The following is a 14,154-nucleotide window of genomic DNA, read 5'->3' as shown; positions in this document are numbered from 1 at the left end:
CGCAGCAAGTCAGCAGTCCGGTAAAGTTGACACGTCTACCACACGCACCCCATGCCTGTCTGTTCGGCTGGCTGGCTTTGGTCTGCTGCTGCTGCAAATAGCTCCGAAACTGCGCCTGTGCGAAATGTATACACCTACCTAACCAGCTGTTATCATTGGTGTACGTAATCTACGTAGCCCACCATTGCAGCAGTGTGCAGTGGCGGTGACACACCAACGAATTATTTCAGTAAAGATGAAACCTGCCAAGTATAAATTCTGAGGAGCATCAGACTGTGGGAGAAAACTAGCGAAAGTGGGGTGACGATTATGACAAGTGGTAATACCTCTGAAATTGTTTGTTAGTTTCTTCATACGTGGAAAGCTACATTGTAAAGGCAAACGCGTTACACGTAGGGTCAGTCCCATACGTTTATTCCTGTGTTGGAAAGTGCTGTATATGGCAAGGCAATCATAGTTTACAACAATCATTGAACATGTATTCGTGAAAAAGTTTGCATCATCGTGATGACCATGCCCTCATTCACGTGTGAAATTGATCGTCCAGTATCATTTTTAGTAGGAAGTTGCACAGACTTTCTGAATTGAAGTGGTACATGCAAATTATTTCGAATCTATGTAAAATGTATGTATTAAAATCATCAATTTACCTCACACACAATAACCAGCAGCAGTGTACTGCAGCAGAGGCAGAACTTAACACTTGGTTATATGAGTATCATTCAAAAGCTTTCTGAACACTGTGATCAGTGAATATTATTATATTTTTAATTTAATGCTTTTTAATTGAATCTATATAATTGCGTTTGTACTGTATGTGTCTCTGCGTGTGTCGGTTGTCTTAACATGTCGGCATGTCTGTAACTCTGGTGGTCTAGCTAGATCCACTGTCTACTGCACTACAGGCTACTGCACTACTGGCTACTGCACTCGTGTCTGCAGCCATGCATCTTGACCAGTTGGTGGATGGGCTGTGAAGCTCACACAGACGGGCAGGATGTGATGTCTGCCAAAAACAAAATAAAAAAGATTAATACCTGATTATGTGATCTAACTGGACTCAAAAAGAAAAAAAAATGGAGGATCCACTGTCAGTGCAAATAGGATCTCATGTCAATACACTCGGGTCTTGATTATCAGACTAGTAAGAGATCTCTTTTTGTTGGTTTCTCACCTGACTGAATGCATTTATTGGTCTCTACAAATCTATGTACCTGTTATATGCATACGTGCATTCTTGTTTTAATGTATTAAACAATCAGAGCAGAGCAAGAGGTACATGTACACTTTGTATGTTTGTGACTGTGCATCACAAAACCAACAAAAAGTTTGCCAAAAGTTGGGTTTATAAAACAAATGGGAAAGTGTGTTTTTAGCAGTTTTTAAAGAATACAATTTTTAAAGAATATTATAACAATTTTATGGTGATTAGGTATGTCTTAGAGGCCCCGTTTCATTTTGTGAAAACCTTCTACATTCAAGCTGCTTACTTTCAACTCTGATAAGTTTTGAAAGCCTCTTTTCTCAGTAAACACTAGGTACTTCTTCTTTTTTTCAGAGTGCACATTTTCTTTCCATGATATATAGAAGTTAGGAAGATCAGTTGTGTTATATTTTACATCATTTTAAAACTTAGGGTCTGCACTTCCACAATCTGCCATTAAAGGGGAAGGCTAGTAACTGATCAGTGGGAATCAGTGGAAATGCTGGAAGATGATTGTTCCAATCCTTATGGGATTCATTCAAGAGTTCATTGTATATCTATTGTTATGTGAAAATGATTTGCTTCAGAACGGTCTCATATTCAAGTAATGTGCAGATTAATGCTCCGTCACTGACCAGGGACGCTAACCTGGAAGCATTAAACTGCACATTACTTGAATATGAGACCATTCTGAAGAAAATCATTTTCACACAACAATAGATATACAATAAACTCTTGAATGAATCCCATAAGGATTGGAACAATCATCTCCCAGCATTTCCACTGATTCCCACTGATCAGTTACTAGCCTTCCCCTTTAAGTACAAATCCATGTGTAGGGGACTTTCACTTTTGCTGGTTTTGTGATGCAGGGTCACATATACAATGTACATGTATACTGTAAATACATGTATATCAAAATGCCTGTGGACTACCTGGCAATGGATATACAACTTGACCGGGCCTAGATCCCATACATTCAAGCTGAATTTCGGTTGCTGTTTTGTTTGAATTTCTGACTTAGGAATTCACAAAGGCCTTGACAGAGAGAGTACACAGGCTGTATCATGGAGGCAATCTGGAGGCAGACTGGGGCTATGTTTTTGCTGATGTTCATCCCTAGTGTGAGCTGTAGGACAGTGGAGGGGATTTTCAACTCACTCAGAGCAGCGAAGAGCACTGGACTCTTTGTCACAGAATTCTGCTTCACAGGTTGGTTTGGTGGTAGAATCTTGCACTTACACATCACATGTCTTTAAATACTTCTTTGTGGCAAAACTTGATGATCATAATTATGGTCTTTGTGGGTTCCCCCCCCCCTCTCTTCTTTTGCTATTATTTCAGTGTCAGATACACCATGTTGATTTTCAGTTTATCATAGAATGTGAAGATGGTTAAAGGTATCTATGGACATCTGTGCAAAAGCATTGCTAGGCAAGTAAATCTTCGACTGAAGTACATTGTAGGCCAAATACTAATTCCAGTGCTGTTGAATAATGATAACAGCTAACATTCTCAGTCGAAGTGCAAATTTTAGAGGTAACCACGAGATAAGTAAAGTTTTGCATAATATTACAGACATAATAAAGAAGATTAAGAAAAAATTGCATTGCGTATGATCAAACTGAAGGCATTTCTATGCAGCTCCTGTAATGTCAACTCACAGTTCCCCGTCATGTAGAAAAGGGAAATGTGAAAGTTGCGTATAAAGATTATGAAGAAAAATACTGTTCAATTAGGAGACCACATGGATTGAGGTTGTTTGTTCTAAAAAATTAACAAGAAAAAATTCAAAACTTGGCCAGTTGGAGGCATATCTCTGAAAATATGGAAGAAAAACCTACATGAAATACTGTAGGTACCAACTTTTCAAAGCAGAACACGTGGAAAGAAGTTGTTTGCATTAGAATCAATTTATTGGATTGTAGAGGTGCAGATTCATATTAGAAGTGTTAAAATTATTGTTAATATTATTCTATCATCATGATGTTTCCTTCAGATCCGGTTGGAGGTATTTACTACAAGCTGAATGACACAACACCCTCAGGAAAGCTGTACTTTTACTCGCTGCAGGCTTGGGCTGAGGCTAAGTCCATCCCAGATTGTAATCATATGTTCAAGAAGGCTGAACTTTATGGTAGGTGATAAATACAACTTGAAAAAAAAAAGAAGAAAAAAAAAAAGAGTTATTGCAGGAACATTCGATTACTCCAACCAATTTGACCACTGTGTAATTCAAGTATTCCATTCAGGCTTAAGTCTTTTGTAATGAGGAAAAATGTGTTAATGAATGTATATGTGCAAGGATTTACTATTAGACACTTTTTATAATATCTTTGGTTATTAGGTAATACGAATGAAATACATGGTCAGTTTTATTTGTTTTGATCAATAAAAAATTACATTCTTGAATAAGGCAATAAAACAGGAAAATCACATTGTGTTATAGATGATAATATTAAAATTAGAGGAAATACTAGACAACAGACAAGGATTACCTGTACCTGAAATGCCTAATCCGGATTTTGGTTGAACTCTATGAAAGACATCATAAAGTATTATAAATTATTCTTATTATCTCTTGAAATATCAAATTATCATATCATCTGTAATGCCCTTCACTCTCCTTCCATGCCTATCAGTCAGTTTGGTATCTATCTATCCATTAATTCATTTATCCATCAATTTAGCATAGTCTGTCAGTCCATTTATTCATATTTGTCCATCTGTCTATCTATCTATGTATCTATCTATCTATCTGTCTGTCTGTCTGTCTCTCTGTCTATCTGTCTATCTATCTGTCTATCTATCTATCTCTTTTCTTTGATTCCATCCCAGTGAACCTGGTAGAAAAGGGAGGCAACCACTCTTCACTCCTCCTGGAGCATTCCGGGCTCTGGAGGGTGGTCTACGCAGACAAGTTTACCTGCAGTCCAATCATCCCAGAAGAAAATCCGGTGTACATCCACTATGACATCCGTCTCTTCAATCTGGATTCCTTTGCCAAACCATTTAGCCATTTCGAATGCCAGGACAGAGGTCAGTTAAATGCCATGAAATGTCTCTCCAGAGGAATAGAAATCTGTATGATTCTATAAGATACAAAGTATGTTATTCCATATCATATTCAAGTTAACTTACATGTTTGAATCAAATGAACAGAAGGATAAACATTTCACAGATATCAGACATAATTTAAAGAAAGGGTATGTAATTGTAAAGTTTTTTTTTAATGTTTTCATTGACTACAGGTAAATATGTGACCGTGCACCTCAAAACGAACATAAAGTCGCACACACTGATTTTGCGTGAGGACTGAAAATAAGTGAAATGGGTCAACCTAGCCGAACTTGATTTTTTCATGTTTTCTGAAAGAGCGGGTCTTCTTTTACATAATGCTAAAATTTGGTATCATAAAACGGGCAGGAAAGTGTGTTTTTTTTAGCAGTTTATCTCGAGCATTTTTGGTACAATAGTGTGATTAGGTGTTTCTTTAAAATCCCGTTTTCATTTCTGATAAACCCTGTCCACAGTCTTCACTTTCAACTCTAATAACTTTTGAAAGGATAGTGCTACTGCTTTGAAAGTTAGCATTATTTATGGACAGAATGTGTTAATGAGGCATGCTAAATTTCACTTTAATCTGATAATCCCTTCATTATTGTCACTCTGGTAGTTTACTTCCTGCTTTTTTTGTCCCATTCATCGCACAGCCAGCACGGTTTGATAAAGATTAAGCGCTTGAATAGACACTGTACTTCAGAGCCTCTTTTCTCAGTTCACACTTTTCCTGAGTTTGTGCTTTCTTTTCATTATTTAGATAGGTTAGGAGAGTCCATTTGATTTGAGTTATACATCATTTTAAAGGTTAAAGTCTGCTCTTTCAGAATATGGTCTTAACTAAAAATTCATGTCTGGCGACTTTTTGTTTGTTTTGAGGTGCAGTGTCTTATATGAAGATTCATAGATCACGTCATGATTTTCTGATTGATTTGTTCACAGAGATAACATAATCCTGCCTCAGTTGGTGAATTAAAAACTGTGACCACCCCCCTTCCCCCCGTCATCATTACTTTGATATACAAGACTGCACTAGAAGCAAATAGTGCATCTTATTCAAATTGATTTCATGTCAAAAAAAAAGAAGAAGAAAGAAATTCATTGAAGATCTAAGTTCGGTTCAATGACAGACTTGTGATGTGATGCCATCATCACCTCTGCCAACTAAGTATGCGACTGTGTCTAATATTACTGATGTTTGAAAACATACGAAACTTACTAAAAGGGGATGGTGTAGTATTGGTTGAGATGAGGATTCAGCTTTTAACTTTTTGTGAGATAGTTAGAAACCACTTTATGAAATGTTAAAGAGCATACCATTCAAATAGGAATTCATAGTTGATATGTGGAAAATCGGTTTTGAAATGGCTGAGATTCCCCCCCCCCCAAAAAAAAAAAAAAAAAGGAAAAGAAAGCAGTTGTAATAAAAGGTGGGTCCCAACTTTTGTTCATATCAATTTGTTTGAAGAAGAACAGTTTATATTTTGCCATACAAGCTTTCTAAAAAAAAAAAAAAAGCAAACAAACACCCAACACATTTTTTTTTTAATTTGCTTCTGGCAACATCAGAATGTTTACTTCAGATTGTCAAATTACATGGCAAGATTGAAATTATCCATCTTTGGTGCTTCTGACAAGGGAAGAAAAGAAAGTGTTTAGATTTGGAATCAGGTCATTCAATTGCTGTTAACAAGCTGTTGTATCCTTCTTTTTTTTTTTGGTCCTCTTTTCAAGAAAGACCTTGAAACATTTTTAGTTCCAATAACTCTTCGTGCTTTCTTTCAGTCGTGACTCTTTCCGTATGAAGTAAAGTCATAAAGGGCACTCACCTTTCTGTGTGGCAAGAGTATCAATGTGTGACAGACACAGCACATTAGAAGTGTTCATGATTATCATTATTGTTATTATTGCTCATGCACTTTTTTCCCTGTAATTCTTGGCAAAAGCCAACTTAAGATTCTTTGTGAAGACAATTTTTGATGATTAAGGAGTCTTACGTTGTAGTCCCACATATCTTTTTTTTATGGTGCTGTTGTACAGGCTTGCTAACATTCTACGAGGGACTGACGTTTGTCTACTTTGTAGTGGGATGTATATGTGCCCCAAAGCTGTACGACACACTGAAAAAGAGAGGTCCAATGCATGAGGTGAGTCAGGAAGTTGTTTGCCAGGTGGTCATCGTGATAAAATTTTGTTTGTCTTGTCATCTTTGTTAGTGTTCATTTTGTTTTGTCTTTTTGCCTTCTATCATTTAGTGTGAGTGCCCTGTAAAGTGTAGTGGTGTTAGAAGCAAGAAGTTCATCAACAGATCAAAATGAGTAAATGGAATGTACAAATTTGTGTACAAGGTCTGGTCACCAATATGCAATTTCTTTCCCAAATTTTAAGTGAATGTATGAGTACACCACTATAGTAGTATAACAGTGTTGGAATTAGATGTGTTTTTTTTTTGTGTGTATTTGCAAGGGATATTGCCAATATATCCTTACTTTTTCACACTCTTCACTTTCAACTCTAGTAAAATTTGAAAAGATAATGCTACTGAATTGAAAACTTGATTCCCCACACTTCACCATCATTAGAGTTGTGATAGCAAGCAAATAATCAACGTTGGTGAAGGTGATTGGACAAACTGTCACTTCTGAGGCGATCTGGATGTAGCTATCTTTCCGAAGCGCAGCTGAGGAAAGATAGCGTACACATTCAGATCGAATATATTTGCTTTATATTCCACATCTAGGGTCCTAGAAATTCCCATTTTATTCCACATCTGAAACAGTTTTAGCTGTCTTTTTTTAGGTATCCTTAATAGGGCTTAGGCTACGTGTGCGCGTAGATGACAAAACAATGAATTTGCTGTGCTCACCGCACGGCATTGAAGTGAAAGTGTGTTGCACTGTGTACTATCAAGTGACCTAGGTCACATGATAGTCCATGATAGTCCATGAAAGTTGGGTTTGGACTGACTGAAACATCCAAAAATGAAGTTAAACAAAGCGATTGTAATAAAAGGTGGGTCCCACACTTTATTAGAATCGCTCTGTTTTGGAATATCAATTTTCATCAAATAAATGTTGAATTCCTCATGGAACTACACGAGCTCTTTCATATTTCATGAGAGGTTTCTCATTATCTCACCAAATATGTTAGAAACCTGAAATTAGGTCTCAACCAAAACTATACTGTCCCTTTAAAGTGGGATTGGTAATGATCAGGGCCCCATTTCATAAAAATTTGATATGATAGCAACTCTTGCTGGAATGACAATTGTCATGGTAACGACAAGAATCCGGCTTCCTGATTGGCTGTTGCTACGGGAAGTTGCAATTCTAGCAAGAGTTGCTATCATAAATTATCAACTTTTATGAAATGGGGCTCTTGTGTTATTTACCCAATGCAAGGTACTTAACCCGTTGAAGACTAGTCGTGAGTACATATACTCGGGCAGGTGTCAATGGGAAATGCGCGTTGTTGCAAAATCAGCTCAGCTTCAATGGGTTGAGCACTGTTCTCCCAGGAGGAATAGGACCCTTGTATTTGCGCCCTATTCATAATATCGCTGTCTAATTTAATGACTCACACTTCCCCTAATGACTTGAGACTGTTCCTGTTACTCCTAATAGGTCTTAGGTATGCTGACAACGGTCCTGGCCTTCCAGGGACTTGGCACCTGTTCCATGATGCTCCACCTCTACCGTTTCTCGCAAGATGGCTTCGGCTCGGCGTTCATGGAGAATGTAGCAGAATGTGAGCAGCCTTTCATTCTCTCCTTTCACAGAGTCCCATCCTTTTTAGGATTTTACTAATCTGTCCAGTGATCCATGTCAAAGTGAGACAGTGTCATAAAGCACAAACCCCTCTAATTGCACACTCCAAGTCTTCTTGTTCTTACCATTCATTTTCCATTTTGGAGTGTAGCATGATATACATACCCATAGGTTTGAGGGATGACTGTTTTATGATAATGTCAGTCATGGTCATAATCCATCAGAGAGAAATTTGCTCGTGTAGTAGGCAAGTCAGATTTTCTCTTTACCTCACGAAGAGCACAGAACCCCTTTTAGTAATTATTCCTAAGGTCCAATGGGATGTTTTGATAGCTAGATTCTAAGAATGCTTAAAGTCATTGCTCTCCACCGGCCTTGCAAGGGATCTCCATCGAGCTCCAATGAGCTTTACCTTGGCAGATTTCTTGCCCACTATGCAACATTCTCCTCCATATCTCAAGAGTTTCCCCTATCATGGGTCAAAAAATGATGTGGAGCAGCTGTCAGGCCAAACTTGTTGCTTTGCTTTGTTTTGTTTTTTCCCCTCCTAATCTTCAGTCTTAGCTTTCTCATCTCATCTCGTATGGTACAATGCGCCTGGTTGATACCATTTGCCGACTATTGCTAGTCACCTCGGGTGAACCACAGAGGACTGGCATCATTCACTCATTTTTCTTATACTATGGGTAGGCAGGTTGATTAGTTCATTGGGTTAGCACCCTGCTCTTTGCGATGAATGAAGTAGGTTCTTTTACATGCATGCTTAAGTCATGAGTAACTCACACACGGAACCTCCATTTCATGTCTTATCCCAGGGACAGAGTGTTTTGCCTCTAATACTAGAAGGGACAGTATGAATTCTCACAACAGTGTTCAGCTGGACTCAGGAATCAAAGGTTCGTTGGATCTGGAGGCAGACACACTACCGAGTGAGCCAAATCACTGCCCCAGTAGTTTTTACCATAGCCTTTCTGTTTTGAATGTTCCTCAGTGTGTTTCTTTTATTTCTCCATCCAGTGCTTGACATCATAGCTCAGTTTGGGATGCTCTACATGATGTTGAGTCTCTCTCTGGGCTGGACGCTGAGCACGAGTAAAACCCAGATTACCGCCAGGGTCTGGAAGACGACACCTCTTGCCAAAATTGCTGCCGTTATTGCTAGTGTACAGGTAAGCTGACCTACCCATTTGTATAATTATGGGCAACAACAAGGGATTCCGCTTATCAACTCAGTTTCCATGACAACCGAATTGAAAAAAAAGGCTACAAAATCATGCTCTAGTGGCATTTACCCAAATGTTTTAATTGCGTACATGTAAGCCAGGTTATGTTTTTAAAGACGTATTTGCCAAATCTCCTCTGTCTAACACTCTGAAGTTTATTGTTTTATTCAACTGTTACTTCAGACTGTACTATAGACTCTAGATAGATTTCTTGTAAATTGCCCATAATAGTACGCTATTGCATATTGTTCATAATCCAATGATATACATTTTTCAGAAACCCTAGTCTAAATGATATCGAGACAATTACTGCATGGGTTGAATGGACCCCATACCTTCAAATCACTGGTTGAATTTTCAAAGCTTCTTTGTCATATTACTCTTTGTTGTGCCACAAAAATGCAGTGTGTACTCATTCTGTGGGAGCAGTTTCTATACACGCAGCACTCCGCCTACCACAGTCACCAGAGCATTCTGGGTGTGGTCACCATCATGTGCAGGGTCTCCTTGGCGATCCTCTTTGCTCACAACCTCCACAAGGTGGTCTCCAGGGAGAAGAGTATTGTCAGGAGAGAGTTCTACGGAAACTTTGCCAAGGTGCAGTACAGAGAGTTGCAATAACAACAGCTTCCATACATTAATTGCTATTTAGCTCTTTCTTTCTCTCTCTCTCAAAAAAAAATACCCAAACACAACAAACAAAAAAACAAACAAAGAAAAGAAAGAAAGAAAAAAGAAAGCTGTTATATGGATATTGCCCTATAAGAGGTGCAATATAACACTTGACAGCCCGGCAGGAGTTATATTTTCCCCAAGAGATTATATTTTCCTAAAAAGAAAGCTGTTATATGGATATTACCCTATAAAATGTGCAATATAACACTTTTCCTAAAAAGAAAGCTATTATATGGATATTGCCCTATAAGAGGTGCAATATAACACTTGACAGCCCAGCAGGAGTTATATTTTCCTCAAGAAATTATATTTTCCTAAAAAGAAAGCTGTTATATGGATATTGCCCTATAAAATGTGCAATATAACACTTAACAGCCCAGCAGGAGTTATATTTTCGTCAAGAAATTACATTTTCCTAAAAAGAAAGCTGTTATATGGATATTGCCCTATAAGAGGTGCAATATAACACTTGATAGCCCAGCAGGAGTTATATTTTCTTCAAGAGATTATATGTTCCTGAAACATGCAGTAATGAGGGAAAATATTGTCTCGAGGGAAAAAATATAACCCCCAAAAGACTATCAAATATTATCTTACAATGATAGACAGGGCTATATTTGCTTTATTATGTGGTATACATGAATACACATTATTACGTTCTGGTCAAATTCTGGAATTATAATACCTGACACAATGTCACTGATTGCATCGTAGCAATTTTTATCCTGTCTGCATTGGTCACATGATTGCATTATGACCAAACACCGATGGGTATTAATGTAGACCATTTGATATATATTTGTATTTATTTTACCTTCATATGTAATAGTAAATACTATTTATGGTTATTATGTCACAATTTGAATTTGTTTTTTTGTTTGTTTGGTTTTTTTAACTATGTAGCCATCAGTTTTACCGTAATTTGCAAAAATACTTTGTCAGGAAGTAAATGTCGAAGGAATTCTAATGAGTGGCTGCACAACTTACATATATTCCATGAAATCATGGTGTGGGCTAAGTTTTTGGTGCATCCCTAAATTGACTGACTTTGCAAAGACTTTTTGTCACACTGAAAGCACTGGAGTAGCTCCGTCTGTATAAACACATGATAAAATGCAATCATAGATGAACATTATGTCTGAAAAAAGGCATAAAGTATCAAAGTATTAAAGTATAGAGTATCATCTAAGTATGTCATTCTCATCATTTGAATATTTTTCTTGTGCATTTCCGCAGCTGTCTCTAATATGGTTCTTTGCGTACCCAGTGCTGGTCTTTGTTTCACTTCTATTCTCACACTTCATCCGCAAGAGGGTAAGCTCTTCTTGTGTACCGTGGTAATTGGTGATACACAATAGCAAAGTAAATGTATAGATCCGTCTCCACTTGACATTCCTGTGTTAATGCCGAGTTGTTGTGTGTTTCTTTTTTAATTTTTCTCTTTGTCATTAGAAAAAATAAATCAAAAGCTTATTAACCCAGTATGCAGATGATAGTCATCGAGAATTGTAGTGCCTTTGTTTATTTTCTCTTCTTTGTACTTTTCTCTTTTTTTTTGGGGGGGGGGGGTGCGAGGGAGTAGGGTGTTGGGAGGTTATGTTTAAAAAAGAAAATTGAGATTACTGTACATTGTATTTTTTCATGTTTTTAGTTATACAAGAACCTGCTGTAGATGATATAAAAAGGACGAAGTGATAGCTCATCATGTTTAGTAAACCAGTTGAAGACCGAATCTCGAGAATACTCGGGAAGGTGTCTGTGGGAAATGCGTGTTAGAGCAAAATCAGTTTGTCCTCAAACATTACATAGAATGTTTTGTTTTCTTCTCTCCGTCTAGTTTCTGCTGGTTACTGTGACGTCGATGCAGGCCGTCATCGTCGTGCTCCTCTACCGCCTCTTCCTCTCACGGAGTCTGTACTGGGAGATTTCCTCCCTGTCCTCCTCGTCATCCTTGCCGCTACGCCTTGAGAAGAACTTCAACCTCAAGAACTACTCCTCATGACAGAAGGCCAGCGAGCTCCTCAACTTCTATCGACCTCCATCTCCTTCTCTCATTCTCTCTCTGTCTCCTCTTTGTCTTCATGCATTCTTTTGTGAGATAACTGGTGGAACATCAACATCTGTTACTCATAAAAGCTTGGTGAAGACGTGCTTGTCGGCAATCCCCTCATTTAAAGCAAGCTTGCTGTAGCATTGTTATGCAGTGCTGCACACTGGCACAGGTCCGACAGTCCCTGACGGATAAAAGTCACTGTTAAACCAGTAACTTTTTTTCAGGAATGGACCAGTAAAAAAATGGGGGAAAAAATGGGTACCTACTGGTGCGACAGACAGGTTGGACAAGTGGAAAAAATGGGTTAGTGTGCAGCCCTATGTTATGGTTATAACCCGGCTGCTTGCTGTTGGCAGTCAATGGCTCACCATGCTCTCGGAAGATAATGCACCACCACTTGCTAGAGTGATGCAGGAGGGAAGAAACTTCCACAGTGCATGGGAAAAAGCCAACCTCAGGGTCACATATACAGGGGAAACTCGGTATAACGAACACTGCTATAACGAGATATCGGTTATAACGAGGAAATTTTCTCGGTCCCAAATTTCCTTCCACACAAGTCTATGTAAAATGCTACTCTTATAGCGAGATCGGCTATAACGAAATAACTGCTATAACGAGATAAATTTTGTGACTTCCAAACAAAGAAAAACATAGTAAATCAAACCTGCTATAGCGAGGTAAAGCAAAATGCCTTCCATCGGTAAAGCTTTACTTCGCCTGTGCTATCATCTTCCGAGATTGTAAAGCTTGATGCGCCAAAAACTGTCTTGTATACACATAATCATTTTCTTCAGTGCACTCCAGCTAGCACTGCATGCTGTACGTGTGAAGTGTGTGTGTGCATGCACATTGATACATGCAGGAAATGTGGTGGGACGGCCATATATCATGACGTTTAGCAGGTGTGAGGCAATCTGATGCTGTGATTGGCCTTCTACTTAGGGAATTCCCCGTCTTCACACACTCGCAGTCATAATGTACATACAGAATGTGTCACGTACACACACAGAATTGTGCAGACCATATTCAAGCTTTCCACACAACACACACCCATACGATAACCACATACCAATCCACAGACGATCTTGATACAATCGCAAGCTATATAAATTTACAAATTCAAACATCTACAATTAATAAGAAACACATTCTTGATATTGCATTTCCTTGGCGAAAAACATCTTCTTACCCATAAAGGTGAGTAATTCCCTCACATACATTATCAAGTTATCAGTGTTGATTGAAATATGATGGGTAGTCCCACATGTGCAAATTAATGTCTTTATTTTATGCCTTCTTTTATGCCTACTGATATAACGAGATATCGGCTATAACGAGGAAAATGACTCGGTCCCGACCATCTCGTTATATCGAGTTTCCACTGTACTGTATACGCCATATATTTTGATAGAGAATCTACATTTTTGCGAATCGGGACTTAAATTCGCAATCGTGGAGTACAGTGCTGAACAGTATGCACGTCACATTCATATCGGGATCAGAGTCAGTATTTTCGCTTGTCATTCGCGAATAGCACCTGACTCGGAAAATTTGCAAGAATAAAAACCTCGCGAAATATTTGGTGTATACAGTATTGTACAGTATATGGCTAGCACTTCTGTACCTTTGTCAAAGGCTCCCTTGCTGTTAGTAATTGCAAGAGAAGCAAAGCAGAGGATTGCTATTCGAGATTAAGTTAAGCCACCAACAAAGGCAATTTCCAGTGAGACAACCTTTGAAAACCATGGTTGAATTTCATTAGTTGGGCCTTCGGCTAGGAGAGCCTTATTTGAAGAAGGAGGCAAGGGTGAAAGTCAGTAGTTACAGCCACCCACCTCTTTGATGTAAAGAATGTCAGAGGGCAGCGACCTGTGGAAAGTCATGGGTGCAGTGACCCCCCCCCCCCCCCAGTTTACTTGGTTTTTTTTTTTTTTGGGGGGGGGGGGTGGGGGGAGGGGTGGGGTCTGATTTGTTTTGTTTTGTTTTGTTTTGTTTTGTTTTTTAAAGAACCGGCCCCTGGCAAGAAATATCATGGATCTGTGAAATTGTGGGAAACCTCTACCATTCTGTTCATCTGATTTCATTCCATACCTTGGACATGAATTGGGAGTTTGCTCACAACACATAACTGGAGTAGAGAGGAGAGGGTGCCTAGCTTTTGCTACTGTT

The 14,154-nt window shown here is 38.6% G+C and overlaps 1 protein-coding gene across 1 annotated transcript; it reads left to right on the top strand.

The window, feature by feature from the left end:
• The first annotated feature begins 214 nt into the window (after window positions 1-214).
• LOC139723862 (integral membrane protein GPR180-like) lies at window positions 215-12,162 on the top strand. Its single transcript, XM_071635067.1, has 10 exons — window positions 215-319; window positions 2,229-2,416; window positions 3,204-3,341; window positions 4,043-4,243; window positions 6,305-6,411; window positions 7,888-8,011; window positions 9,049-9,200; window positions 9,660-9,851; window positions 11,166-11,243; window positions 11,767-12,162. The coding sequence occupies exons 2-10, from the start codon at window positions 2,272-2,274 to the stop codon at window positions 11,929-11,931; spliced, it is 1,302 nt and encodes a 433-aa protein (XP_071491168.1). The 5' UTR covers window positions 215-319; window positions 2,229-2,271; the 3' UTR covers window positions 11,932-12,162.
• Window positions 12,163-14,154: the final 1,992 nt, after the last annotated feature.

This window comes from Diadema antillarum, unplaced genomic scaffold, assembly GCF_040938485.1.
Source record: "Diadema antillarum isolate AM-2024a unplaced genomic scaffold, OU_Dant_1.0 scf00000201, whole genome shotgun sequence".
In the NCBI taxonomy this organism is placed as follows: Eukaryota; Metazoa; Echinodermata; class Echinoidea; order Diadematoida; family Diadematidae; genus Diadema; species Diadema antillarum.
The sequence above is the reverse complement of the archived record's forward strand: the minus strand, read 5'-3'. Positions and strand labels throughout refer to the sequence as shown.

What these genes read in the sequence shown, in the direction of transcription:
- LOC139723862 (XM_071635067.1), top strand. Translation starts at nt 2,272, where the DNA reads ATGGAGGCAATCTGGAGGCAGACTGGGGCTATGTTTTTGCTGATGTTC. An exon ending in CCGTTATTGCTAGTGTACAG is followed by an intron (nt 9,201 to 9,659) that starts GTAAGCTGACCT and finishes ACAAAAATGCAG; the next exon opens with TGTGTACTCATTCTGTGGGA. An exon ending in TCTACGGAAACTTTGCCAAG is followed by an intron (nt 9,852 to 11,165) that starts GTGCAGTACAGA and finishes GCATTTCCGCAG; the next exon opens with CTGTCTCTAATATGGTTCTT.